The 26870-nt window shown below is 58.8% G+C and overlaps 1 protein-coding gene across 1 annotated transcript; it reads right to left on the reverse strand.

The window, feature by feature from the left end:
• Window positions 1–6: 6 nt before the first annotated feature.
• On the reverse strand, window positions 7–26007 carry PIK3CD (phosphatidylinositol-4,5-bisphosphate 3-kinase catalytic subunit delta). The gene is made up of 24 exons (XM_031962908.1): window positions 25899–26007; window positions 23586–23704; window positions 10703–10872; window positions 8915–9143; window positions 8606–8835; window positions 8317–8496; window positions 7959–8108; window positions 7628–7717; window positions 7011–7232; window positions 6144–6240; window positions 5892–6022; window positions 5667–5717; window positions 5384–5551; window positions 4883–5004; window positions 4647–4749; window positions 4418–4534; window positions 4157–4335; window positions 3804–3910; window positions 3645–3723; window positions 3226–3393; window positions 2966–3089; window positions 2722–2867; window positions 2352–2484; window positions 7–1991 (listed from the first exon to the last, which is right to left on the reverse strand). The coding sequence occupies exons 3-24, from the start codon at window positions 10841–10843 to the stop codon at window positions 1854–1856; spliced, it is 3105 nt and encodes a 1034-aa protein (XP_031818768.1). The 5' UTR covers window positions 10844–10872; window positions 23586–23704; window positions 25899–26007; the 3' UTR covers window positions 7–1853.
• Window positions 26008–26870: the final 863 nt, after the last annotated feature.

Consider the following 26870-nt stretch of genomic DNA (forward strand, 5'->3'; position numbering starts at 1 on the left):
CACCAATGATGTAAAAAGGCTTTATTTTTTTTTAAAAATCTGCTTCTACCTCTCATTCCAAGGTTTCACAGACCACTTGTCTTAACCCACAGTCACACACAACACATCCTCCTACTTACAGAAATATGAAATGATTTAAAAAAATAGAAAATATTTCTTCAAACTAGGCACATACAGTCTGTACACTGAAACCGAGAATTGCTATGTATGTGCAAAGTTGTGCTGCCTTGAGCCAGGAAGCACACAAACCCGTTTTAAATAAATAAAGTTCTAGTCTTGGCTTTTCCTATTTTAAAACAGGTGAGCTGGATGGGTTTTGTTCCGAGTTTTTGATTTGAATTTCAGTATTTACTTTGGGAAAAAAAGAAAGTGCAGTGAATCTGGACTCCAAACGGGGCAGGGGCAGTGTGGATGGGGGCTGATTTCTGACTGACGCGAACCCGCCCAGCGGTGACAAACTTAACTGTGCACACAGGAGGCCCTTTCACGTGGGCCCGATGTACACATGACCTGAACTGAGAAAGGGAGCAGCACCTTGTTCTTTATTTAACAATGCACCTGGTCTAGAGAGAGGAGAGCTGTCCCTGCCTCTGACTCCCTTAACACCTCAACTTCCACCATCGTGGACATTCGTTACAAGGCAGGAAGAGGCCAGGGAGGGTTTGTGGAATGGCTCGTAGGCCGTCCCCGCAGGAGCCCCGGCCAGCCTCGGCCACCCACTTGCCATGGACAGACTGGAAGCTCTTTGCCGAAGGCATATCGGAAAATGAAGTTCTCAGAAGTCCCAGACCTGGAACCGGTCTAGGGAAGGACATGGTGACGGTGGCCTATAAGCTTTTTGCACGGTTTCAAGGTTAAAAAATAAAACCCCAAACAAACAAACAAAAACACAAAAACTGCTGCTGCTGCTGCTCTGGGAGCAGGCAGCCAGCGACTACATTAAAACACGCGACCCATTCTCACCTCTCGGCTAACAGTGCAAGCTAAGACAAGCCCCTCATGGTGATTTGTTTTTTAAACATGGTTGAATGATAAGCATTTAAAGACCACACATCCCAACTGAAAGTAAGTGGTTCAGGTGATAGGCTGGGCCGGTGAACACAATTCATAGCTTCCTATCACCCGTGAGCCCCCACTGAGTGGTGGGCTCACTTGGGAGCCACCGTTCCCTCCCAGCTACAGACAGGATCTTTCGTTCTGATGAACGACTAGACAGAACCTTGCTTCTGGCGTCTAAAAAGAGCTAAATTAGAAGTTACACAGTGAGCATCCCTGAATCCCGAATCAAATGCGGTGGGCCTCAGCAGGTCCCAGCGTCCCCCGGGAGCCTGCCCAAGTCCTAGCAGCTAGTGGAGAGTGGGCAGGTGCAGCAGGGATTTGCCAGGGCAGTCTCCTCGGGGCCCAGAGGCCGCCTGAGCGGCGAGGAGACGCTGGGCGGCGAGAGGGGCAGGCCAGTGACGACGCTCTCAGAGCAAGTGCGCCAGTCTTGAGGAGAGTCTGCACTTGCTCCGGGACCCGCTGCTGGGGGCCTTCTGGCTCGGCGTGAGGGGCTCCTCCACCAGGGGGCCGCCTGCTGCCCCCCTCCCTTGATCCAAAGCCCAAGTATCGCACTTTCCTTGCCCCACGTCAGAATGCGTTTCAATTGTCTGCTTTTTTCCTCCATTCCTTAAAGTTTCAAGTCACAAATAAATTAAATGCAGGAGTTTCTTTCCATGTAAACCAAAGGCAATTGTGGGGTAGGTCCTTGCCCCGCCAGACGCTGCCCGGGTAGCCGGAGGACCGCCGACGGTCCTTGGGCGACGCCGCGGGTGGTTGGTCCCCGGCGAGGCTCGAGGCCGGAGCTGGGGCCGCCGCTACTGCCTGTTGTCTTTGGACACGTTGTGGGCCAGCCAGTTCACTTTGGTTTTCCAGCTCTCTCGAAGGGCCTCGTTAAACTTCACTCGGAAGTGCTTCAGGGCCTCTTCGTCTGTTTTCCCCAAGGCCAGCGAGTCCTGAGAAAAGGGAGAGCTCCTGTAACGGGGCGCTGTGCCCAAGGAGAGGAGGGGGGGTCCCGGAGCTCGCCCCCTGCTTTCTCTGGACACGCTTTGGGCCCCAGTGGTGGACGCTCGGCAGCGGGAGGAGTGCCCTGGTCTCCAGAAGGACACGGGGAGCTGCCTGGGCCTGCAGGTGCAAGGGTTCCACGGACCCCCAGCACCCTCGCTGCTCCCTGTCCAGGCCTTCTGGCCCCTCTTGTGAGGAGGGTCCTGGCTCAGAGTGCGGGGCTGAAGGGGCCCCGTGGCTCACCCCTGGGAGAGCCCCGGGCACCGAGCTGGCGCCCCGAGCCCGCTGCGGGCCCCAGCCCCGAGGCCCACCTTGAGATACTGGATGTCTTTGGAGCAGCTGAGCTCAGGCAGGCCGGCTGCCCGCATCAGTGCAAAGAGATGAAGGAACAGGAGCCCGTGGCGGCGCAGGATGGTGTAGGCCCTTTCACAGTAGCTGCGGAACCTGGGGAGGGACGGGGAGGAGGCGCCCGCTGAGCCCGCGCCCTCTGGCCGCGGCAGCGCCCTCTGGGGGCTGGGCCCCTGGCGCTAGGGCAGCGCCCGCCCCGGGCTCCGGCACCCTTCCCGCCACCCCCTGCGCCCTCGGGCCAGACCGGGAGGCTGAGCCGCAGCCAGTGCCCCGCAGGCCCGCTGCCCTCCTCCTCCTCTCGCTGGCTCGGGCCTGGGGGGCAGAGCCCCTCACCTCTCAAACTTCTCGTTGTTGTTGGTCTTTCCCTGTTGGATCACGTGGACAAAATCGTACGTCAGGATGAACGGGACTCGCTCGCGGTTGATTCCAAATTTGGTTTTGAAATTGCCCAAAAAGTGGCCAAAATCGATATGGAAGAGCTTCGGGAAGGAAAAGCCAGAGGCCGGGCTTCAGACCCTCCCGGCCTGAAGCGGGGCCCCCAGAGGCTGACCCCGCCCCCGGCCGCCCGGGGCCCTACCTGCCCGCTCTCCCGGATCATGATGTTGTCGCTGTGCCGGTCCCCGATGCCCAGCACGTAGGTGGCCACGCAGTAGCCCGCGCAGGAGAGCGTGAACTCCTCGATGGCCCGCTCCAAGGCTTCCCTGGGGGGCGGGTCCCGTCAGTCAGCGCCGGCCGCCCCGCCCCGGCCCCTCCGCTGCCCTCCTTGGACCCCGGGTCCTGGCGGCCCCTCTCGGGCCCCTTCCCCAGGGGACGCCCCCTCTCGGGCCCACCCCTTACCCGGGGTTCTTGGACTTGAGCCAGTTGAGCAGGGCGTCTTTGTTGAAAGCGGCGGTGGCGGCCATGTTGCTTTTGTTGAGCTGGATGTTGGCGATGGTGTCCGAGTGCGACACCACCTCGATGAGCCCCGTCCGGTCCCCCATGGAGAGGCAGCCGTAGGGGGTCATCCTGGGTGGGGCGGGGCACACGCGCCTGAGGCCGCGCCGGGGCTGCAGGGCCCCCTAGCGACAGCCTCCAGGGGCAGGGATGCTCAGGGAGGGGGGGCCCAGGTCCCAGGCTCCGCCCCGGCCCCTGCGCCCCGCTCCTTCCCCAGCCGGGGAGCCAAGGAGCCCTGGAGGGCGGGGCGGCTCTCGTGGGGGCCGGGGGGGTGGGGGTGGGGACAAGGGCCGGGGCAGGGGCCGGGCCGCCTGGCTCCTCACCTCAGGTCCAGCCCCTCCTGCTTCCACAGCACGTCCATCAGCTGGATCATCTGCAGAGTCAGCATGTCCTGGCGGAGATCTGGGGAAACAGCCCCGGGCTGGCTCTTCCAGGGCCCCGGGCGGCGCCACAGGCGGCCCCGGCCCCTCCCCCCCCCTCACCATCGCCGTTCTTAAAGATGATGCCCGGGCTGCAGCTTCCCGCCGCCTCCCCTGCTGCCTGCGATCCACGGCTTCTCTTGGAGTCCATGAAGGTGCACTGCTCCACGCTGCGGGGAGGGGACGTGTCTGCAGGGAGTCCCGGGGAGGGAAGGTCCCGACAGCCCAAGGGGCGAGACCGGAGGGGCGGGGCCATGGAGGGTGGGGCCTGGATGGGGCGGGGCCATGGAGGGAGGGGTCGTGATGGGGGCGGGGCAAGAGAGGGAGGGGTCTGGATGGGGCGGGGCCAATGAGGGAGGAGGTCGGGGAGGGGCGGGGCCAGGGAGGGAGGGGCCACCGAGGGCCGTCGGCCTTACCAGACTTCCGACAGTAAGGTGCTGGGGTTCAGGGGAGACTGCAGGTTCGAGAGGGCCTCCATGTAGATCTCCTGCCTCAAACACACGTGCATCAGCTCCTTGGTCTGCGGCTTGGTGGTCCTCTGGGAGCTCACTCTGACGAAGTCATTCAGGGCCTTCATTTTGTTCAGGGCCTCCCCCTGGAGAAAGGGTGGGCGCAGTCAGCGCTGGCCCCCGGAGGGCCTCCCCATCCACCCCCGCCCCTTGCCCCCCGGCGTCCACCTGCTTCATCAGCGCCTTCATGTGGTGGTTGCTGCCGCGGCAGTAGGCCTCCATGATGAGGCCGAAGCGCAGGGCCACGGAGGGGACGTGCATCTCGGAGCTGAGGGAAGAGCGGCCCTGCTCACTGGCCCGGCCCGGCCTCTCCGCCCCTCCGCGACCCCAGACTCAGCCCGGTTCCCTCCCCCCCCCTCCCCCGCGAGGGGGCGCCCCCAGGTGCCAGAAGAAGGGCGATCTTGCGGTGGGGCCGGCCCGCAGGAACGGTCACGCGGTCAGGTGGGACTCGTGCCAGCACCTGGACCAGCTGCAGCAGGTACTGAAAGAGCTCGTCGTCCCTGCGGAGGGGCGAGACCGTGGCCGCCGGGGCCGGAGCCCGACCCCCCCCTCCCCCTCCCCGGGGGATCCCGGGGCCCGCTCCGGGCCAGGGTGTGTGGGGGGGCCCCTCCCCTCCCCGCCCCGCCCACTCACGTCAGTTTCCTCAGGGACTGGATGGCGAAGGAGCCCACGTGGCGGTCCGGGAAGCTGAAGTCCAGCAGCTCCAGGGCACTCAGCACCGGCAGCTCAGGCCAGGAGCTGAGCAGGAAGAGCATCTGGGGAGAGGGGGCAGCGGGGCTGGTCAGCGTGGGCAGTGCCCCCCAGCCTCGGCCTGTGCCCACCTGGGACTGGGCAGCGCTACCCCGTACCCCCAGCCTCAGTCTGTGCCCACCTAGGTCTGGGCAGTGCCACCCCGTACCCCCAGCCTCGGCCTGTGCCCACCTGGGACTGGGCAGCGCTACCCCGTACCCCCAGCCTCAGTCTGTGCTCAGTCTGTGCCCACCTAGGTCTGGGCAGTGCCACCCCGTACCCCCAGTCTCGGCCTGTGCCCACCTGCAGTACCACCCTGTGCCCCCCAGCCTGTCTATGCCCAGTCTGTGCCCGCCTGGGTCTGGGCAGCGCCACCCATGCCCCCCAGCCTCAGGCCAGGCCCACCTGGGCAACATCCTCATGCTTGTTCCACTTGGTGACCAGCAGGAGCCTGGCCAGGGCCTCGGGGAACTGCTCCTGGATCTCGTGGCGCATCTTCCACACCAGGTCCTTCTCGTGCTCATAGAGCTCACCTGCCACCTTGCGCTCCAGGATCTCCCGCAGCTGCTGCAGCTGGAGGACGAGGAAGGGGGGCTCAGCCCACCAGGCCCCCGGGGGGAGACGGGTCAGGGGCCGGTCCACCCCCCAGCCCTCTGCTGAGCCCCGGCCTGGAGGGGGAAGCACTCACCTCGTCCTCAGTGAAGCGTCCGTGCTCCCCGTTTTTCCCCAGCTCCAAGATCTACAACAAAGCGCAGCCCCCCCGAGTCTCAGCGAGTCTCCCAGCCAGGAGGAGTCTGGGAAGGCCCCGATAAAGGCCCTGATACCAGAGGCTGTGGCCAGTCCCAGGGGACAGACCATCCACCCCCCCCGGCCCGGAGCCCAAAGGCGAGCCCTGAGCAGGCCCCCCACTGACCTTCTCCATGGTGGGGTAGTACACGGGGTGCGGAGCGACCTCGGGGATGCAGATCACCAGGGCAGCCGCGCTCTCGGTGTTGGGGTTGCTCCACACGGTGCCCATGGGGTTCAGCAGCTCCCCTTTCTCATCTGGGAAGGGAACCCACAACAGGAGGCATCAAGGGGCGCCTCAGGAGGAGGGGCTGGGCCTCCCCCCACTCACAGCCCCCCCCCAAGCCCACAGGCCCCTCGGGCTCCAGGGCAGCCGTACCCGGGACGGAGGACCACATGTACAGGCAGCGCTCGCCCGTCTTCAGCTGGTCCTTGTAGTCAAACAGCATGAGGTTGGCCCAAGCAATAGGGCAGTCCTGGAGAGGGCAGAGGGCAAGGTGAGGGACGGTCGGCCTCCTGAACGGGAAACTCCCTCCGGGTCAGGACGGGATCCCTTCAGCCTTGGGAAGAGCTCAGTGCCCCTGCCCAGCCCAGGAGTCTGCCCCACCCAAGGCTCACAGAGAGGCTTTCCTGGGCCCTCCCAACTCCCACTGCCTCGGAGCTGCCCTGGACCTTTCCCCGGGCCTCCAGCCTACACCTCACTAAGGCCCTGGCCTAGCAGGCCCCCGCAGAGTACCAGGGCAGGCGGACGGGCCCAGGCCCCCGCAGAGTATCAGGGCAGGCAGACGGGCCCAGGCCCCCACAGAGTACCAGGGCAGGCGGACAGGCCCAGGTCCCCTCAGAGCTCCCAGGCTCCCGGGGCAGGTGGACAGGGGCTCTCTGACCTGCTCTAGCCCAGAGATGAGCTGGTGCTGGGCTTTCCGAGGCAGCTGGCCACCCCCTCCCTCTGTCCGGGATCCCAGAGCCACACAGAGAAGCCCCTCTGGAGTGTCACTTCCTTCTTGCTTCCCTTCCCCCATCCCCCAAAGTACCAAGACAGACCAGGTCAGATTCTGCCTGGGAGGCCAGGGCTTGGCAGGAAGCCCCCGAGGAGCGAGTCTTTGGTGTCAGGCCCCTGGTCGAGCCGGGCGCCCGGTGCCCAGGGCAGGGGATGCCCCCAGGGCTGGCAGAGCCAGGCACCAGAGAGCCCCCCAGGAGGCCCCCAGGCTGCCTGGAGCCCCCCACCTGGCCCAGCCCCTCTACGAACCGCCTTCTTGGACTTCTTCTTGGTGGAGCGCGCCTTCTTGGCCTTCTCAATGACGGCGTAGAGCGCAAAGCAGAGGCGCGCCATGCGCGGCAGGTCGCAGACGTTGATATCAAACTCGAGACGCTGCTTCCACACGGGCTCTGAGCACACGGTCACCTCGGAGCTGGACACCGTCTTGCACAGCATCTCGTTCCCATGGAAGAGGCCGGCCAGGACCACAAGCTGGCACAGGGAGAGCAGGGACCAGTGGGAGCACGGCCGGGTGAGGCCCCGGGAGCTGCAGGACCAGAGGCCTGGCAGGCCTTTGGCCGCAGTTCTGAGGCCGGGCACCGCGGGCCAGACCCCCAGGGGGCCGCTCCGCTGGTCATTGCCCACCGCTGCCCCCCGGGGCCTCCTCCCTGGGCCACCCACCTGAAACCCTGGCACTGGAGCCACATCCAGTTCCCAGAAGCCACATGCCCGGGACTTCTAAGAAGCCGACTGTCAGATGGGTTAGTCGCTCCCGCCCCCTTCCTGTTTTGAACTATCTCCCTAACCATGCCTGCAAGGGCTGCTGGGTAATGTGGTCAGGTGGCTTCTTGTGCCCCCCCCTCCTCCTGGGCCCTGTGGCCCCTCACCTTCATCCTCTCATCGGCGTTCACCTTGCTGCCCTGAATCAGCTCGATGCAGAAGGGCTGCTCTAGAGCCCACAGGGACACCGAGGATGGCTGTGGGGGACATGGGCAGCCTGGTTCCTGCCTGGCCCTGGCACAGCCCCCGGAGTCCCGCCCTGTCCCATCCGGCCCTCCCAGACACCCAGAGCCCACAGGGCTGCCCCAGAGCAGAGCTTCTCACCCCGGACCCTAGATGGGCCCTCTGCCCGCCACTAATGACCAGCCAGGGGAGATGGGTCAGGGAGACGGACTGATGGGGAAGGGGGGGAACTTCTGGGGGGAGCCACAGGCTCACCTTCTTCATAGGAATTGGGGGCGGCTTGGTGCGGAGCTTGGGGGTCTGCGCAGGGAAGTTGCTCTGCTCGTCCCGCATGGCGAGGATGGAGGAGCAGTGGACCATGGTGAGGTGAGGGGTCTGCCCGTTGTGGAGGCATCTGCAGATATACTGGAAGGAGGCGGGGAAGGACTGAAGAAGGCCGTGGGGGGCAGGGCACCGGGACCCACATAAGGGCCTTTGCCTCATTGCGCAGAGGTGAGGGCCCCTCCAGGCTCCCGGTACCCCTGTAACAGGCATGTCCCGGGACCCCTGTCCCTGAGAGAGGGTGCCGGCTGTGGCCTGGGTGGTCCCAGCACCAGAGAGCCCCCCAACTCACCTGGAACTGGTAGAGGGGGTAGCTGCCATACAGGTACTCGTACTTGCCGTTGACCTTCAGCGTGTAGTCCTCAGGCCGCTCCAGGGCCGGCTGCCGGAACACGGTGACCCTCTTCTTGAGGGCACAGGCCATCAGAGCCAGGGGAAAGTCGTTGGGGGACACCTGGAAGGTGAAGCTCTCCTGGGGGAGGAGGGGGGAGTCAGCGCCTGCAGGAGCAGGAGCCACCGGCGCGGGCTGAGGCCGCACCCCAGAAGGCGGCGTCCGGCTCCGGCCCAGCCAGCCCGCTTACCTCGTTGCCCTCAAACTTGACATTGACAAAGAGGGTCCTGCTGGGGCCGCGCAGCGCCCCGGCCCCCAGGCCCCGGGCTGAGGGCTCCAGCTGCAAGGGGAAGTTGTAATGCATCCAGGCCTCCCAGCCCAGCTGCTGCCGGTGGGCCGCCGCCTCCTCGCAGAACTGGCCCATCTTGGTGCGGAAGTCATTGACCTCGGGGTCCCCCAGGGAGTCAAACTCGTGCAGACCTGGGGAGCAGTCAGGCGGCTGGGAGGCAGCCCTCCCCCACGCACCGGCCCCCCCTCCCCGGCCGGCCGCCCGGCCCACCTTTGCCGATGAGCAGGCTGATCTGGGAGTTGATGAGCTTTTTCACGCGGTCGCCCTGGCGGGCCACGAGCCGCAGCACGGGCAGGAAGGGCTGGATGTCGCAGAGCCGCCGCTGCTCGTCCTCCAGCTCCTGCTGCTCAGCCGTCTGGTTGATGCAGGTGAAGACGTAGGCCTCGGGGTCGCTGAGCATGTGGAACAGGGGCTCGCTCTGGGCATTGTGCCAGAGAACCTGGGGAGAGGGCAGGATTCAGCGCTGGCTGCAGCAGTGCCCCCCGGGCTCTGTATCCCCCGGCTGGGGCCCTGCCAAGCGGGGCTGCTGTCATCCCCTTTTACAGGAGGAAACTGAGGCCAAGAAGGGCGCCAGGGGCTTGCCCGAGATGGCGCGGCTGAACGTCTAAAGCAGGGCACCATGCTAGTGCATGGGGAGGGGGGGCACCCCGTGGCCCCGGGCATGTCTGCCTCAGTCTCCTCATCTGTAAAACGAGCTGGGCGAGGAAATGGGAAGCCACCCCAGTGGGGTCATGGAGACTGAGACGGGCCTGAAAACAAGTGAACGACAGCAGAAGAATGTCCAGAAATGCTCGCTTTGAAGTGTAGGGTTCAGAAAAAATACTGGCGTTTAAATAAAACCCGGACCCAAACCGAGCTCAGTGACCTCCCCTGGCCATGGCTCTCCAAGGGCCATCCCTTGGAGGTCGGAGGTCGGAGGTCAGTCGGGATCTATCAGCGCCTCTCACCCTGCCGGCCGGGCCCTATGGCTCTCTGGGGAGACTCTGAGATACAGAGGAGGAGCCAGTCTGTGCTGCTGGAGGGAGCTCCTGGCCAGCGGCCCCTCCCTGGGCCCCTCACAAAGCCCAACTCTATGCTCTGACTCTGGCATGGAGGAGTCTCTGAGTGCGGAGGGAGCCATCCATCTGACTGTGTCACCCAGAGGGCCTCAGTCTCCCCGCTCATTCTGGGGAACAGAGTCTGTGGGATCTGGTGACCTCTTTGGGTCACTCACCTTACAAAACCTCAGTTTTCCCATCTATGAAATTGGGATAATAATACTTGCGTTCCCTATCTCATGGGGGGTTGGGAGGAAAGCTCCTGGCAAGTCTTTTGCTATTTCCCTCCTCCCTTTATAAGTGGGGAAAAGGCTCCTCAGAACCCCTCCCAAAGGATTCTCTCTTCACCCTTACAACATTTAAAGCATATCCACGCTTTTTAAAAATAGAGGCTTGGGGGTAGCCGGGTGGCGCAGTGGTCAGAGCCTTAGCCCTCAAGTCAGGGGGACCTGAGTTCAAATGTGGCCTCAGACACTTAACGCTTCCTGGCTGTGTGACCCTGGGCAAGTCACTTAACCCCAATTGCCTCAGAAAAAAAATTTTAAAATCTAAATTTTTTTTTATAAAATAGAAGTTTGATTTTTTTGTACCTTTTGTTTTTATGTCAGCTGGATTTCCCCCAATATTCAAGAGACTTTTTTAAGAGGAAGAGGGGAAAAAACCCCACAGTCAATGGTTCCACTAAACAAGCTGACATCACATGCGATGTCCCCGGTTGTGCTGACCCCTCACTGTCTTCCTGACCAGAGACCATCATGTTCTGGGGTCAAGGAGGAGAGCAGCTTCCTCACAGGCCATTGTTTCCCCTCCCAACCTTCTCAGGACCAAAGAAAGCCCCAAGGGACATTGCAGAAGGGGCCCCGGGGGGAAACCCATCTCATGGACCAAGCTCCAGGCTCCCGGGTGAGATGGGAAAGGCGCTGGGGGTTTGGGCGTGGGCCCAGCAGGGGGAGCCCAATACCTCTTTGATGCTGCTGAGGTTGGCATTTCGAGAGACGGGGAAGTTCAGGTAGACCCCCGTGGGCAGCAAGAAGTCTACCTCCACGATCTGGTTCTCTTCCTTGGACCAGAATTCCATAGGACAGTCGACTCCAGGGGGCATCCTGATTCACTTCTCCGCTACCCGCTGCCCTGTGGGAGAAGCAGTTCAGTGAGCATTCCTGGGGTGCGGGCTGGGGGAGGGCAGCTGGGAGAAAGCCCTGCGGGAGCCTCTCCGATGCCCCATCTGGGGGGCATCTGGCGCGGGAGGCATCTGGCGCATGGGGCATTGGCGGGAAGTCCCAGATGGCGTCCGGCCCCTCCTCCCCAGACCCCTGGGCCCTAGGAGGCCCGAGGGAAGGCCGCCATCCACAGCTAACGGAGCACCGCACACAAAGGAGCTCCCACCACGACCCTGACCCCATCAAGTGTGTTTAACGTCAGAAATGATAGTGGACGACTCAGCACAAACCGGTAACTGATGCGCAACCATTCACCTGTTTGTTCACTCGCAGGTGGGTGCTCCTACTCTGTCATTCCCTCATTCCCTCATTCATTCATTCATTCATTCACTCGCTCATTCATCTGCCAAGTGTTCCTCCTACTCCAGGCCTCCTACTCCAGGGGCCCGCTGTGCTCAGGTAGGGGCCCTCCTACTCCAGGCTGGGACAAACAGCAGCAATTACAGATGGGCTCCTCTGTCAGGGCAGCAAATCATCCAGAACAAACCTCTGCCCCTAAAAACCTAAGCAGAAACTCCGCACCCAAAACCACCTTTGGAAGGAGTGAGTCCAGGCCGAGGGGCCCTCTGTGCTCAGGTGGCAGCGGGAAGGAGACAAGGGACAGCGGCTCAGCCCCAAGGCGGGCGGGGGAGCCACAGAGGCCCAAGCCTGGGCCCTTCCCGCAAAGGCCCCAGCTCTCCGGGCTCATCCGCACACGCACAGGCCTCTGGGATCGAAACCACGGCCCTCCCCTCCTAGGGGACGGTCTCTCCGGGCCCCTCGGTTCACTGCTCCAGAGAATCACTGCGGTGCAAAGGCCAGGCCCATGAGAGGGAGCGTATGTCGTGGGGCCTGTCGGGGTGCGGTGGGCCCTGCTAACTCGTCAGTCAGCTCCCTGGGTCCAGAACCTCCTTGTGTCTTTGACCAGTGGAGACACCGTCATGGGCTCCCCCAGCCTTAACCTGTTCCATTTTAAGAAGCCCAGACCCCCCCGTGGAGTTATTAGTATCGGGCAGGCCACAGGACAGGGAGCTGAGAGGGGGCAGAAAGGCAGAAGGACCAGGGCTCAGACCCAGGCCCAGCCAATGAAGAAAGGGCGCGGTCCCTCAAGCCTTGCTGGGAATTGCCAAGAAATATCGATGCTTCCTGAGTGAATTGAATGTTTCAACGCAACACCAATGAGCAACACCAATGGGCAACACCAGTGGGTAACACTAATTGGGGAACGGCTGACTGAGTCGCGGTATATGAAGATAACAGAGTATCTTTGTGCTAGAAAAAAAATGAATAGGCTGATTTCAGAAAGGCCTGGAAAGATCTGCATGAACTGATGCTGAGTGAAATAAGCAGAATCAGGAGAACAGTGTACACAGTAACAGCAGGAATGTGCGATGGTCACCCGTGAGACTTGGTTTTTCTCAGCGGTTCGGTGAGCCAAGGCAATCCAGATAGACTTTGGATGGAGAACCTGCATCCAGAGAGAGAACTATGGAGACTGAATATAAACCAGCACGTGCCCTGTTCATTTTGTTTCTTTTTTTTTCTCTCTCACAATTTTTCCCTTTTTTGTTTGATTTTCTCTCCTGACATGATTCATAAGAAAATGTGTAAAAAAACTGAATGTACATGTGTAACCAATACATGTGTGTATACATTATATATACATACATACATTATATATATATAAAAACTGGGAAATATTATGTGTGTATATATACATACTTACATATATATATATATATATATGACATAATAGAAGATTTAAATAAACCACCCAATACCTACTTTTTACAATGGTCCAAACCTGTGATTTCCTAGTGTTAGAAGCGCCCCAAAACTCCCCTTCTACCAAAGCAGATCGCTCGGTCATCCAGCATCTGTCAGGCATCCACGATTGCCCTGCAACTTCAGAGTTTTGGGGCCCCATGGCCAGTATGTGTCTGAGACTAGACTTGAACCCAGAGCTTCCAAACAGGGAGTCCCTCTCTTAGAATTAGATAAAGTAATCACCCTCATAGAAAAAAGACTGGCTGAGGGAATGGCACATTAGCCCCCTGCCTCCTGGTCTTGACCCACCATTGTGGGGTAGAAGTCACAGGGGGCTGTGGGGACGGGGCCGCTCTGTACTCCTCAAAGCCTTGGTCACCAAGCAGCCCAACTACCGTGTTTGGCAAGGCCTCTGCTCCAAACCCTAACCTCCTGGGGGCTTGTGCCCAAGTGGCAAAGCCTCGGAGAACCTAGGGGCACCCCATACCCCAAGGAAGCCTTGGAGGAGAGCTTTTGTGGGGACACCTCTGAAAAAAATCCCCAACGCTAATCATTCCTGATTTCTGCTGCACACACTTCTCCTCCTTCTGCTTCTTGAAATGTTTGTGGTTTGAGTAGATGGAGTTTATGATAAAAAAGAGAGATTTTAAAAATCTAATAAAATCACTTAAGGTACCACCTTCCAGACCTAAAGTTGAAGAAAAATGATCAAATAAGGCACTGGTGGGCCTGGGGAAGCAGCATCCACCCTGTGACCTCACTGGTGGGCCTGGCGACGGTCCTGAGCTCTCGGAAGCTTTTCAAAGCAGGCCCCCTCTGCCTCTCCCAAGAGCCCCACTCTCACGCCTCCAAAGGCACCCTGGCCATCAGGCCTGGACACTCTGTCATTGGGCCCCAAATCCTGCCTCTTCTGAGCTCGCTCTCTATCAAGGGGCCCCCCGAGACCCAAGTCTCTACATTGAAGTCACTTCTCCTCTTCACTGACTCCTCACTGCCACCAACCCCGGGGTTTCTACCTCCATTGTCTCATTCAGTCCTTCACTCCCGCAACTTGCTGCCCTTCAGTTCAGACCCTGGTCATCTCCAGCCAAGATTGGAGAATCTCCTCGTTTCGCCTCCAGATTCGCCCCGCCCTTGCCCATCGGCCTCCAGATTTGTCCTGCCCTTGCTCGCCCTGTGCACAGTGCCGCACAGGATGGGGCCACGTCACTGCCCCGCTTGGTCAGTGCCCCGGCAGCCTCCCCCCTCCTCCTCGTCGGCGGCGCCCAGTACATCATTCCCCGTCCCACCCTCTGCAGTCACCACGAACAGGGATTCTCCCTGCCCCTCCCACAGCACCCCATCACTGGGCCTTGGCACACAATCACTTTTATAAGAAAACACATGGAAACATGGGAAAGTTGTATTTACTCGGGTTAGTGTTTATCATTTCTCTGCCAGCTCCCTCTCCAATAACAGAGACATTACCCCCTGCCTACCCATGTGCCAGACAGATCCCCATTCAGGTCTGAGGTTCACGGCACTGAAACTGGAGAGAAAACAACTCCCACTGTTTAACCCCTTTATTTCTGAGGAAACTGAGACTCAGGGAGGTTAAGCAAAAGTCACCCAGCTCTTGTGTGAACAAACAGGATCCAGAATTAAGGTATAAGTCAAACCATAAAATGCAATGATTTGCATTTCAATTTCAAAAGAAACTAAAAAAATATGTTAAATAAAATGGACCTTTGCAGATTTTCCTTCTCTTTCTTAAAAAATTAAAATGCAAATAATTTGGATTTTCTGGTTTAACTTGGGCTTTTAATCCATATTCTGCTTATCTGTATCTGTTTAGAGAGTTAAGTTTATAATACAAAAATTATTCAAGAGGAAGAAGAAAGAAAGGATTGGCTTCAGGCTCTCTGGGAGTCCAGATTCGGTCACGTCTTCATCAGGACACCCGAGAGTCACAGGTGCCACAGCGCCCTGGGCTGCTCTGCCCCTCGCCTACATACAGACTCTACTCCTGCCCACTCTGGAGCCTCGAGGGCAGAAGCTACACATTCGGGCATCACCCTGCTTCCCAGCCTTGTTAACGGATCCCTAACAATGCCCGGGGACAGAGGGGCACATTCAGCTGAAAACCAACTCCCCGGCCCACCTCGCTCAGCTGCCAAGGCATTTGGCCCCAGAGGAGAAGCTCGGTTGGGGAACGAAGGGGGAAGGAGTGATGATTCCCCTGGGGCTGCAGGATCCCATCAGTCCCTGGGCCTGGGGCGGTGTGGAGCCTTAGGGATAGCCTACTTCTCCAGGCATAAGCTGGGTGGGGCAGCTCATGTGATGGGTAAGAGGGTCCAAAAAGATTTCAACAGAGCAGAAAGACCCTGAACTCTTGGGTTTAGAGAGACGTGGCTATGCAGGTGCCTGTTTCGGGGATTGGCCACTGAATCTGAGAGCCCCAGAAGCAGGAGAGGAGAGGTCTGGAATAAGCAGTGAGGGCCCGCTGTCCTCGCCCCCACAGAGAGCGTGTTTAGAGTGTCAGGGCCGGTTCTGGGCCTGACATTTTGGTGAAGAATGCTGACCAAAGTGGTCACAAGGCTGCTAAGGGGCCTGGAGAGCATGCCACGTGAGGATTCAAGGAACTGAGGGTGATTCTCGGCTGGGAGAAGAGATGGCTTGGGATGGGCAGGACATCTCCGCAGGGGAGGCCATGGGCTCGACCCCACTGGGCAGCACCAGGAGTACGTGAAGGCCGTGGTCTGCCACATTTCCTAACAGCTGGAGCTGCCCCAACTCCAGCGACTCTTCCTCGAGAAGTCTCTCCCTAAGAGCCCTAACTGGGTACCCTAAGCCCAGGCTCTACCTCTCTGCAGAGGCTCTTGACAGAGCCCAGGGACTTGGGGTGCACAGACACAGAGGCAGCATGGGAGTTAGGTTGGCTCAATTACCCATTTGTTGCAAGGGCTAGGTTTTTCTCTTTTTCCAATGGTGGTGGTGGCAGGAAGGAGAGAATATTGATTTTTGTCAATCAGAAACAATGAAATTTAATAAACAAAAAGCCTGTTCAGGGATGGGTGGGACTGCAGGACTGTCTGGCTCTGGGATTTTGTGATCCCTAATCGTAGGCCGATAGGATGACCTAACAAAAAGTCACCGCCTGGCAGCAACTCTGCCAGGTGGCTAAAGCGGCACATTTACTAATCACCATTTAGTGTTCCTGCCAGCTCCACATGCACAACCCCATGAGCAAGCATTTATTAAGCACCAACCATGGACCAAGCGCTGGGGATTCAAAGACAAGGAGACAGATTTCAGATGAGGAAACAGGTTCAGGGAAGCCACTGGTCACCCTTCCCTCTGGACTAACACAACAGCTCATCTGGCCTCCTGGCTCTTCCTTCTGCATCCTACTGACCACATCCCTCCTGGGCTCAGACAAGCCCAATGGCTCTCTAACGTCCGGGACCTTCTCAGAGGGGGCCATGGCTCTCATGCTGGACTCCTCTAGAACCGTCTCAGGGCTGTCCTTTGCTCTGTCCTGAGTCTCTTGTTCTTGACTTTGCCGACTTTCCCTGGGCATCAGTTGACTGAAGTCTTTCTAGGTTTCTCTGTAGACATCACAGCGCAGTACACTACATTCATGGCCCAGTTGTTTAGGCATCCCCCAGTCCAGGGCAGTGAGTATTCTGGTGTAGATTCTGGTGTAACCTGTTAGTAGCCTCAGTGGCTTTTCAGCAGAGGAGATGGCCATCTCCTCTGGTCCAGCATTGGTGAGTCTGGCCTCGACACTGAGCTGCTGCTGATTTTTTTTTTATTACAGCTTTTTATTTTCAAAACATGTATAGTTCTCAACATAAAGCCTTGTGTTTCAAATTTTGTTCTCTCCTTTCCCTTCACCTCTTCTCTGAGACAGCAAGTAATCCAGTTTATCTTAAATAAGTACAATTCTTCTATACATATTTCCACATTTATCCTGCTGCACAAGAAAAATCAGATCAAAAAAGGGAAAAATGAAGAAAAAAACAAGAAAAAGAGCGAAAATGCTACATTGTGGTCCCCACTCGGTCCCCACGCAACTATCTCTGGGGGCAGATGGCCCTCTTTATCACAAGATCATTGGAACTGGCCCAAAGCTGATAACGATTCTTAAGAAATGGTGAGGTTCAGAAGAAGAGCACTTCCTGCAGCCCAGGCCGAGACTCCTTGGGGAGCAGCCGCAGAGTTTGGACGGCCCAGCTCCCAGGACGGCGAGCCCACTGCTGACTGCTTTCCCCCCAAACAGGAAAGAGATTATTAAGGCATAACATCATGGAATGAACACTGGCCTGGGAAGTCAAGAGAGCTCATCCGTCAAGTGAAAAACTTGGACTGGAGGATTCTGGAGGCCCCGGCAGCCCTAACATTTCTATTTTGGATCTGGTCAGTTGTCAGTTTGGGACTATGTAGCGTTTACCTGCTACAAACCACATATATTTGAGGGCTGAGTTTGGGAGAGAGAAAGGAGGAAAAAATCAAGAAGCAAAAATATTAAAATGACTTTTTGACACTAAATGCAATCTCCCTTTTATCTCCACAGTTTCTGAACTTTTGGAAAGGGACCACCGGTATCGCAGGGTAAGGTCTTGCCTTGTACGAGAATGGGATTTAAGTGAGGGCTCCCTCTTTTTCATAGACATGGAAGTCCATTGGGGGGACCAAAGTCAGGGTGTCTGGGGATGGCCTGGGCAGTGGGAAAGGATCCTGCCACCTCTGAGCTCTGGCCAAGCTCCAGCCACCCACCCCACAGCACCTGCTCCAGCTGTCTGCGGGGCCCTCCCCCCTCGTCCCAGGGGGACGTCTCCTCGCACTTCGCCTCCCCAGGGGCCCAGGTGGCTCACCGGGACGCGCTCACCCATGCTTCAGAGCTTCCTCCTCGTGTAGGACGGTGGCAGGCCCTGACAGGCCGAGGCCCTGGGCTTCTGCTCTCCAGGGCCCCAGCCCAGCTCCTTGGGGGTGGTCGCCTCCTGGCCTGGACGCTGCCTTATGGGCCTCAGGTGACCGCACAGGCGCTCAAGGCCTTCCTCTCGCCCCCAGTCCCTGAAGAACTCTCCCTCCTCCAGCACTTGAGCTGCTGGTTGGGGATCCTGGTCTTACTGCCCAGCTCCGCCATGCTTGGGCTCCCTGCCTGCATATGCTGGTCACGGACCCAAAAGGCCGGTCTCCATAAAGGCAAGCCTCCAAGTACAGCAGAAAAGTGAACCCATTTAGTAATTTCCTCTTGTTACAACACAATTCCTTGCACATAAGCAGGCAAGCTAGGGAGTGCAGATGACAGGGGGTTGGACTGACCTGGATAGACCTGAGTTCAAATCCTGCCTTAGAAACAAGTCACTTAACCTGTTGGCCTCAGTTCCCTCATCTATACAATGGGGATAAGAGCAGATATATCTCTTCCAGGGTTGTTGTGTAAAGGTTAAGTGCTTTACAAACCTTAAGGAGGTGTATACACGGGTCTTATTATTCCTATTATTAGACAATAAATATGTCTCTCAGACTGCCTTTTCTGGGTAAGAGAATCAGTTGATTAATCAGGTCAGCAGGTTAGCAACACAAGGAAGAAATGGCCGTCTCTCTTGGACCAAAAACCCAACTCTTCATGTTCTAGTTTGGGTCTGCTCTCCCAGCTCTTATGGGATTTTTTGGTCAGCTAATGTATTAATCACTTCCCCTTCCCCCCTCCCCCCCCCCGCCCAAACCTCTCCCCTGGCCCTTGTAGATCTGCCTAGACCCTGATGGATGAGAGCAGGGTCAAGGTGAAAGCTCCAGGACAGTCCCTCAAGTCCATCAAGTCCTGCTTTTCCCTACCCCCTACCAAAAAAAGGCCTGTAGGAAAGGCAAAACCCAAGAGAGGGAAGAATGCCTCTTCCCCACTGTTTTATGTGGGGGTCTCCCTGTGGACAGGTATCCCTCCCCCCCTCAGCAGCAGATCCACGTGACCTGCCCTCCCCAACCTTCGGGGCTCCGTGTAAGCAATGCCCGTGGGCGCCCTGAGGAACCAGGGGCTCAGGGAGGAAAGGAAGAGGCCTGTGGGGCGCAGCTCCGGACATCCCTCCCCCGCTGCTCACGGGAATCCAGTAGGACCAGGCCATTTGAAGGCTCCGGACCTAGGGGGGTGGGGCACCAGGAAACGCCCCAGCCCCTTCCCATCAGGCCCTGTCTCCTTCCTGCTCATCTCAGAGGGGGCGCCTCCCCCAGGGGCCTGCATCCCCAGTCCGCCTTCACCCCTCGCTGCTATTCTGACCACAAGCAGCTGCGCCAGAGGCAGGATCGAAGCCGGCCCAGTCACGTGGGCTGTGGGATGTTCTCCCAAAGGCATGGGTGAGTCACTGGCCGAGGAGAGAGGAAGTGGGAGCACCCAGAGCTGCTGGGGTCGGGTCCGAGGGGGGCTGCTCGGTGGCACCTTCATTTCTGGGAAAAGTGTCCTGTAGTCTGTGGTGTTGGGGGGGCGAACGGGGGGGTGGGTGGAGAGAGAGCGGGCCAGGAATCCACAAACACCCGGCTTCGAGTCCGGCCCCTGAGACCCGCTGCCCAGGGGAGGCTCCGGGAGCCAGAGAGCCCCCAGGCTGCCAAGGGAAGGAAAGCTGCCGCCCCTGGCCTGGGAACGCCCTCCTGCCCCCCACTCACAAACCATCTTTGCTTCCGCCGAAGCCTGCTTTGTACAGCGCTCCTGCTTGGGAACCTCTTTCTCTTTCCGCCCCGGGCGCCATCCCTGGGGCAAAGACCTGGAAAACGGCCCCACAATGCAAGTGCAGCCCGCGGCCTGGGCACCTCTGGGTGCCCGCCCACCCACCAAGGCCGGGACCTGCGCGCTCCCTTCTCTGAGGTAACTGCTCTGATCCTTTGTCCTTTCCAACGTGTCTCAGACGCGGCGCCGGCCTGAGCAGGCCCCGAGTCCGAATCCCACTTCTGACATTGCTGCGTGACCCACCCCAGGGCTTGGCATCCCTCAGCATTGGGTCGCGTCTTGTCCCAGGATGGGTATAAGGAGACGTTGATAAAGTACTTTGTGATAAAAATGGCCACCGCTGTGGCTCCTGCTCCACCACCACCATCACCTCCATTTATGCTCCTGATCCGCAGGAAACACCAGCATTTCTCTTCACCCACGATCCCAGGAGTCTCGGGTCCAAACCCCCCATTTCAGAGAGGAGGAAACAGGCCAAGGAAGCTGAGTGACTTGTCCAGGAGCACCCAGGCAAGCAATCTCAGTGACAAGATTTGTGCCCGAGCCCTCCGGCCTCCAGAGCCCTGGAGCTAGGCCATGGAGTCCAACCCTCCCATTTTACAGAGGAGGAAACCAAGGCCCAAGGAGGAAAAAGATCACAAAGTACGGAATGTCCGACAGAGGATTCTAACCCCAGGCCCATATGGCATTATCTCCGAGACTCTAGAGCCACCATCCTACAATCCATTCATCCCCCAAAGAGGAAGCTAAATCACAGAGAGTGAGCCTTTATTAAGGTCTGCAAAGTAATCAGACACTAATTCTCGTGTTCCTCACATCCCTGGCAGGTAGGTGCTGATTGTCCCCATTTTACAGATGAAGAAACTGTGGACCGAGAAGTGAAATGACTTTTTCCTAGTCATCCAGACTCTGAGTTCTGGAGGCTACATCTGGATTTAGGGCTTCCTGATTCCAGGCCCCTGCTCTGAGCACTGATGTGCCCTTTAGAGGCTGCAAAGCAGGGACTATATAATAAAATACAGGCAGAAAACACGGACCACAAAGCCATGGTGCCAATAAATCCCTTCCCGGTTGCAAGAAAGGCCCCGTAGTGAAGTGTCTGGCTCATCATCAGCCCGAGCAAGGGCACAGAGCAAAACTCCCACCATCTGTCGAGGGCCCGCATTGGACCAAAACGAGAGAGCCGCACAGGCTCCGCTGTTGCACCATTTCTACCACCTAAGTCCTAATTAGCTTCCTTGCTCTAACATTTCCCTTCAGGTACTCGCCTTGAAAATCACTTTTAAGCAAGTGTTGTTTCTCCCTCCCAGTCAATGAAATCCACCCTGTTCTCCTGCTCAAGGCCTGGGACCACCCGTGTCAGGGGCTGCAAGTGGTTCCTCGGGGGCTGAGTGTGTGTGCGATGGCCCTGCAAAGCCCGCTTGACCTGGGCCAACCAGAAGTCATCCCTGTTTGCTCACTGCCAGTTAAGGCTCGGTCTAGAGCCACTCCAGGGAAAAGCACACAAGGCCTTCCTGCTCTTCTCCCTGGTAGAGAGGCTCTCAGACTCCCCCTTAGCTCTGCGAGGCCGGTGTGAGTGAAGAGCAGAGAAGAGTATTTCTCCTTCTCCAAGAAGACAAAAGCCGGAAACAATCAGCACGCAGAGTGACCCCGTGGCTCTGTTCCTGGAAGGACGACTCATCACCCCAGCAGACCTGGCCAGAGGTGAAGTCCCAGGAGGAGAAGGCTGTTTCAGCCCCACCGGGCCTTCCAGCCAATGGTCAGTCTCTTGGAGGCTGGCTGCCTAAGATCAAGGCCCGCTGTAACGGAGCGGCGTCCAGGGCATGCAGAGCAGAGCCAGGACTCTCCCAGTGGGGGCTGGCTCCGTCTGAGGGGACGACCGGGGAGAAGGGGGGGATGATGCAGAGCTAAGGGCGCGTCTCCAGAAGCCACGGAGCCCAGCACTAACCATCCGAGGTCAGCACAAAGGGTGTCACAGGACAGTTACTGAACACACATGGCAAGAGTCTGGGCCAGCAGGCAGAAGGGGAGAGGATGCTGCTTTTGAATTCAAACAAAACAGTACGATGCAACCACTAGAGAAACCAAGATAATCAAAAAACGAGGGAAATGGAGCTCAAGAAGGACTTTTAAAAACCCTCCTCTGGATTCTCGGCAGAGATGAGTCAACTACCTTCCAACCGACCCACAGCACTGGGAAAAACATCCATGTGAACCAGCTCCTGCCCTGCCCACCCCCTGCCTCCCAGCCCAGCATTCATTGCTTCCCCGTGGCCACTGAGCCAACTGCAGGAGCATGAGGAGGCCAGCTGCCCCTCCTCCCGCCTCAGCCTGGACCACAAACCAAGTCGCAGGACAAAGGCTTTAGCGGCCAGGACAGCCCAGCCAGGGAAGGCCTCCACGGGGACCAGGCTGAGGGCAAGATCCCAGGCTCTGGGAGGGAAGTGCTAATAGTACTTCTCTATTCCAGAGGAGGAAACAGAGGCAAGCAGAGGGGATGTGACTTGTCTAGGGTCACACACATAAAAGGCCATTGAAGGCCAGATTCAGACTCATTCTTTCTGACCCCCCACAGCCCAATCACTGCATTTTCCCCCTCTTCATCTGGGTCTCTTCTTGACAGAATAGACAGGTAGTCAAATAAATTAAAATGTTCTTTTTTTTTCTGAAGGGAACTTTGCAAAAGACAAAAGTCACAAAGTTCTGACTTTCTGTTTAAGTTATGTCTCTGTGATCAAGCTCCCTGCCCAGGACCGCCATGGCCGTCTGACAGAGCCCGCGCTCGGCAAGGACAAGTCCCTTCGTCTCTGATTTCCTCAACGTAAAGGGAGACCAACACTACCGACAGCCCTGACCTCCCATGGGGCCGATGAGATCAGGCAGGAAGGACAACACAAATGCGGGGGGGAACGGTCCGGCAAGTGTCAACTGTGCTGGTCACTCCAGTGAGGAGGGCAATTAGTGCACAGCCGGCACTTGCAACGCCAGACTGAGGCCCCAGTCCTAAAGGTCCAACTAGAACCTTAGAATCCATGAGTCTCTTCCAAGATTTGTTTTTAACTGTTTGCATTCTGTGGCCCCCACTCTAGCAACAGCCACTCCTGCTGGGGAAGGATCCTAGGAGGGAAAGCATTGGGGAGCAGAGGCCCGGGTGGTGAGAAAGGCCATTCTCGGGCCATTTGGGCACTACTTCTAGAATTCATCAGGATTTTTTCACAAGCACTGATGGCTGACCTCCTTAGGCCGCTACATAAGTAGGAAATGTTTTGCTGAAAATTCCAGTATGCCAACTCCCCATCAATCACACATGACTGAAGTTTTCTCATCTGTAAGATGATGACTTTTCAGATTCCTAATTCTGATAGGTCACGAAGCCTTATCAGTGCATGCGCATGCGTGCGCGCGCACACACACACACACACACACACAGAGAGAGAGAGAGAGAGAGAGAGAGAGAGAGAGAGAGAAAACAGAGACAGAGAGAGACAGAGACAGAGATGGAGAGAGAGAGACAGAGACAGAGAGAGAAAAGAGACAGACAGACAGACGGACAAAGAATCTGAGCCTTTCTGTCACCTGATTTTCAGGTTCTCCTGGCATCCTGGTCAGATCATGAGAATATTCTGCTCACTCACACTCTCAACCATCTCTTCTTCCTTCAGTCTCTTTCCTCTCTCCTTCCCAGCCATGTCACTGTCCTATCTTTGGGAAGCCCCCTCTCCCATCCAGCAACAGAGAGGGATGAATGTACCTTTTACCTAAGGATCATACTTGAGGGACTCCTTCGGGGCTCCCTGGGTCCCCCACAATGCCCAGCTCTATTATATCCATGAGGCTGCTGTAGCCTCTTGGTTCCTCCCCCTCCAAAGTCTTTCCCTCCTCTAGGAGAAAAATCTACCCCAAGACCGTCGGAGTCCCCATGACACACCAGGCTCAAAGCATGGGTTCATTTCTGTGATTAACCCCCAGAAACCTCTTCAGATCTGATTGGTGAGCTAGCCACTTCTGCCACCAGCTTCTTTCCCATTTGTTCTGTTCCATCTCCTGGCACCAATATGGGTCAGTCTTCCCCTGTGGGCATTCATGACCTGTAGAAAGGCTCTCCCCTCTGCTGTGCTTCTGACAGACTCCGCTCCGGCCTCTTCCTTCCCTCCCCCGTCCCCTCTCCCACCTACCTCTCCAGCTTGTTATGAGAAAGACTGGCAGCAGGGACCCCTGGGATGGACAGCTACAGGGCACTTTAGAAGTGGTGAGCTTCATCCCGTCCTCCCCTCACTTCGGGCTTCCTATTTGTCTGGAACAAAACAAGAAAGAAGCTCTGGTGAATCTTTGTGCTCTCTCCCCCTGCCCTCCCTCTCCGAGCCATTGGATTCTACCTAATAGGGCCTCACCAGCCATCTGCACCACTCCCCACCCCATCTCCCTTTGTGCGACAGAAACAAAATCCAGGAGCCTTCCCAGTGCCAGGACTGAGGATGGAATGATGACTCAGAACGCTCCGAGAGGGGAGTTTGGGGGGGCTGTTTTTCAAGCAAAGTGTCAGCCTTGGCTGGGACTGCGGGTCCCTCAACCGAGCCGCCAGAACCAGCACGTTCTTGAATTTGGGAAGCCTGCTCCCCAAGTGGGATTTACCTTGCTCTCTCCTCAAGGCCCAGACACACATCACAAAGGGAGACCAATAACCACCCGGCTGGGGCCAAAATGCAAACCCTTCTGTGAGGGGGAAGCGGTGTGTGACTGGGGTTTCTCCCCCCGCCAGGAAACGACATATGGGGACTCTGTAGGACCCGCCTGCACATTAACCCAATGTCTAAGAGGGAACCGTTATGCGCTCGAACAAACCCGGGACCGTCTGGCAAGGCAGAGAAGCACCCTCAGGAACCTAAATGGATTTGAGGGGCAGCGGCTCCCCAAAGGGCTCCTGATTGGATTTTTTAGGGATGTTGGGGGAAGACGGGAAACCCGGAAAGAAAAAGAGAGGGCCCTATGGGTAATGTTGAAAACCAAACATTTCAAAGGGCCAAAAAGTGGCCAGAAGAGCTCTAGTGCCAGAACCCCATGGACCCAGAGGCTGCAGTTTTCCTCGGGGAGTAAAGTTCTAGTGCCTCCCCATTCTCCGGCAGGTCTCTCCTTCTGTCCCACTGAGATTGGCCTGCCGGGCACTACAGCTACACCTGATGTAGTCACCAAAGGGGGTCCCCGGCGGCTCATCGCCAGGGGGGGGGGAGGGTGGGGTAGGGAGGAAGGGGCGCAGTCTGCTTTGTGCCCGGGAGAGATCTCAGCGCTGCCGCAAGAGAAAGAAAAAGCATCGGAAACGCCGGCCTAGAGTCCAGCCCGGCGAGGATGTGGGTCAGTAGCCGGTGGCTGACGAGAGAATCTCACGCGGAGGTGAGCCTTACAATGAGTTACAGTTAACAGAGAAAGCTCCCTAAAAACAGGCAAAATCCAGCAAAAAGACGGGTCCCAGCTGAGGGAAGGGGAGACAGAAGGGAAGGGAACCGTCTGCTCTGGGCGGTTCAGATTAGGGAACAAGCAACAGACAAGACGCGCTGATGGGTGGCTGGGGCCGGGACGCGGAGCCCGGCTGGCCAGAGACTGGGGGCCGGGGGCTCCCACCCTGGGAGGCGCGGGTCTCAAGAGCTGCTTCTCGTGCCCTTCAGAGCAGCCGCCGCACGAGTCAACAAGGCAGCCTCGGTCAGCGCCACCAAGGCCACGGACTCCCGTGGGCCCGCAAGCAAACCGCCCCGGGCGACGGAGCCCCGCCTAGGCCGCTCTCCCAGCCGCCCCCCGGCGCATTAACCCCGGGGCCCCTTCCAGCTGCCCCCCTGCCGTTCCGGGCCGGGCCTGGCTCCCCAGCATCCTCCTGGCTCCCCCCCCCCCCCCCCGCAAGCCCGACCCTTCCCCGGAGGGCCCATCCCAGGCCGGGAGCAGGGTGGGCGTCGGAACGGCAGGTCCTGGGCGTGAGCCCGGAGGCCCCGGACGGACCCACGCGAGGAGGAGGCAGCGACAAGGACGGCCTGGGAGCCTCCAGGAGGCAGGGAGGGCGATGACATTCGGGTGTTAAAGCCGGGAAAGGGCGCGGGAAAAGGGCCCCCGGAGCGAGGCTGGGGATGCGGAGGGGGCCCGTAATGGGGGCGGTCCCCGGAGCGAGGCTGGGGATGCGGAGGGGGAAAGGGCCGGAGAGGCGGGACCCCCGGTAGCGGGGGCGGGGAGGGGCTACAGGCCTCCCTGCCCCGCGGCGGGCCGGATGCGGGGACCCCGGGGTGCGGATGGGGAGCGGGGACCCCGCAATAGCAGGGAGGGGCAGGGCGGCCCCGAAGAGGAGGAGACCCCGACAGGAACCGGCAGAGGAAGGGGCCGTCCGGGAGAGAGAGACCCCCGCGTGGGGTCCCTTAGAACCAAGTCAGAAAAGGGGCCCCTGGGATGGAGCCCAGGAGGAGCATCCTATCGCGGAGCCGGAGCGGGGCGGGCCCGGGGACGGCACTGACCTGCGGCGGCCGGAGGGGCTGCGCGGGTGCCCCGGCCGGGCCCGCCCTCGCCTTCTCCGTCCTCCTCTTCCTCCTCCTCCTCCTCCTCCCGGCGGCGGCGGCGGCGGCGGCTCCGGCTCGGGCCTCCCGGCATGAACCCGGCCGAGGGGCGGGCGGGCCGCGGGGCCGCGGAGGGGCGGCCGGGAGCGCGCGCGCGGGCACGGGCACGGGCGCGAGCACTCAGGCGGCCCCGCCCCGGCCCGGCTCGGCCCACAAAGGGAGGGGCCCCGGGAGCCGGCGCAGGCACCGTCCACAAGTTCTCAGACCCGCACTCAGGCGGAGCTGGGGAGGGGCGGGGCCGGGCGGGGCCGGAGGGCAGGCCCTGGCTTGGTCTCCGCCCTCACCCCCAGGGGCGGCCTCCAGAGTGCTGATTGACTGATTGATTGATTATCAATTATTGACTTGCACCCAGCACCTTAGGGTGGCGTCAGCTCTGTGCTCCCCATCTGACGTTTTCCTGGCAAAGCTACACGAAGGGTTTGCCGGCGCCTTCTCCAACTCGCTTCACAGACGAAGAAAGTGAGGCGGGAAGGGCCGAGTGGCTTGGCCAGGCTGGCACAGCCGGGAAGGGTCCGAGGCGGGGTTTGCACTCAGCAATCTCCCCGATTTTAGGCCCTGCGGTCATACAGACGCCAGATTTGGAGGCGGCCGGTGGAGCGTGAGCCCCTCGGGAGCGCGAGAACTGCACGAAGCATCGTTCAGGGAAGGGTTATGGGGCCCCCGGCCATTGAACTCCTCTGCCCCCGTATGCTAGAAGCGGGCTCGGCGGCCCCTGAAATCCATTCAGAAAACGGCTCCTCAGAGCCCAAGAGGCTCCAAGGTCTCTCCGTGTCCATCTAACTGCCCGCCTCCCCCAGAGCTGTGCAGACCAGCAAGATCACCGGTGGGATCAAAAACAGACCCCAAACCATATTCTCCTGGCCTGGAGGTGAG

This window comes from Sarcophilus harrisii, chromosome 3, assembly GCF_902635505.1.
Source record: "Sarcophilus harrisii chromosome 3, mSarHar1.11, whole genome shotgun sequence".
NCBI classification, from domain to species: Eukaryota; Metazoa; Chordata; class Mammalia; order Dasyuromorphia; family Dasyuridae; genus Sarcophilus; species Sarcophilus harrisii.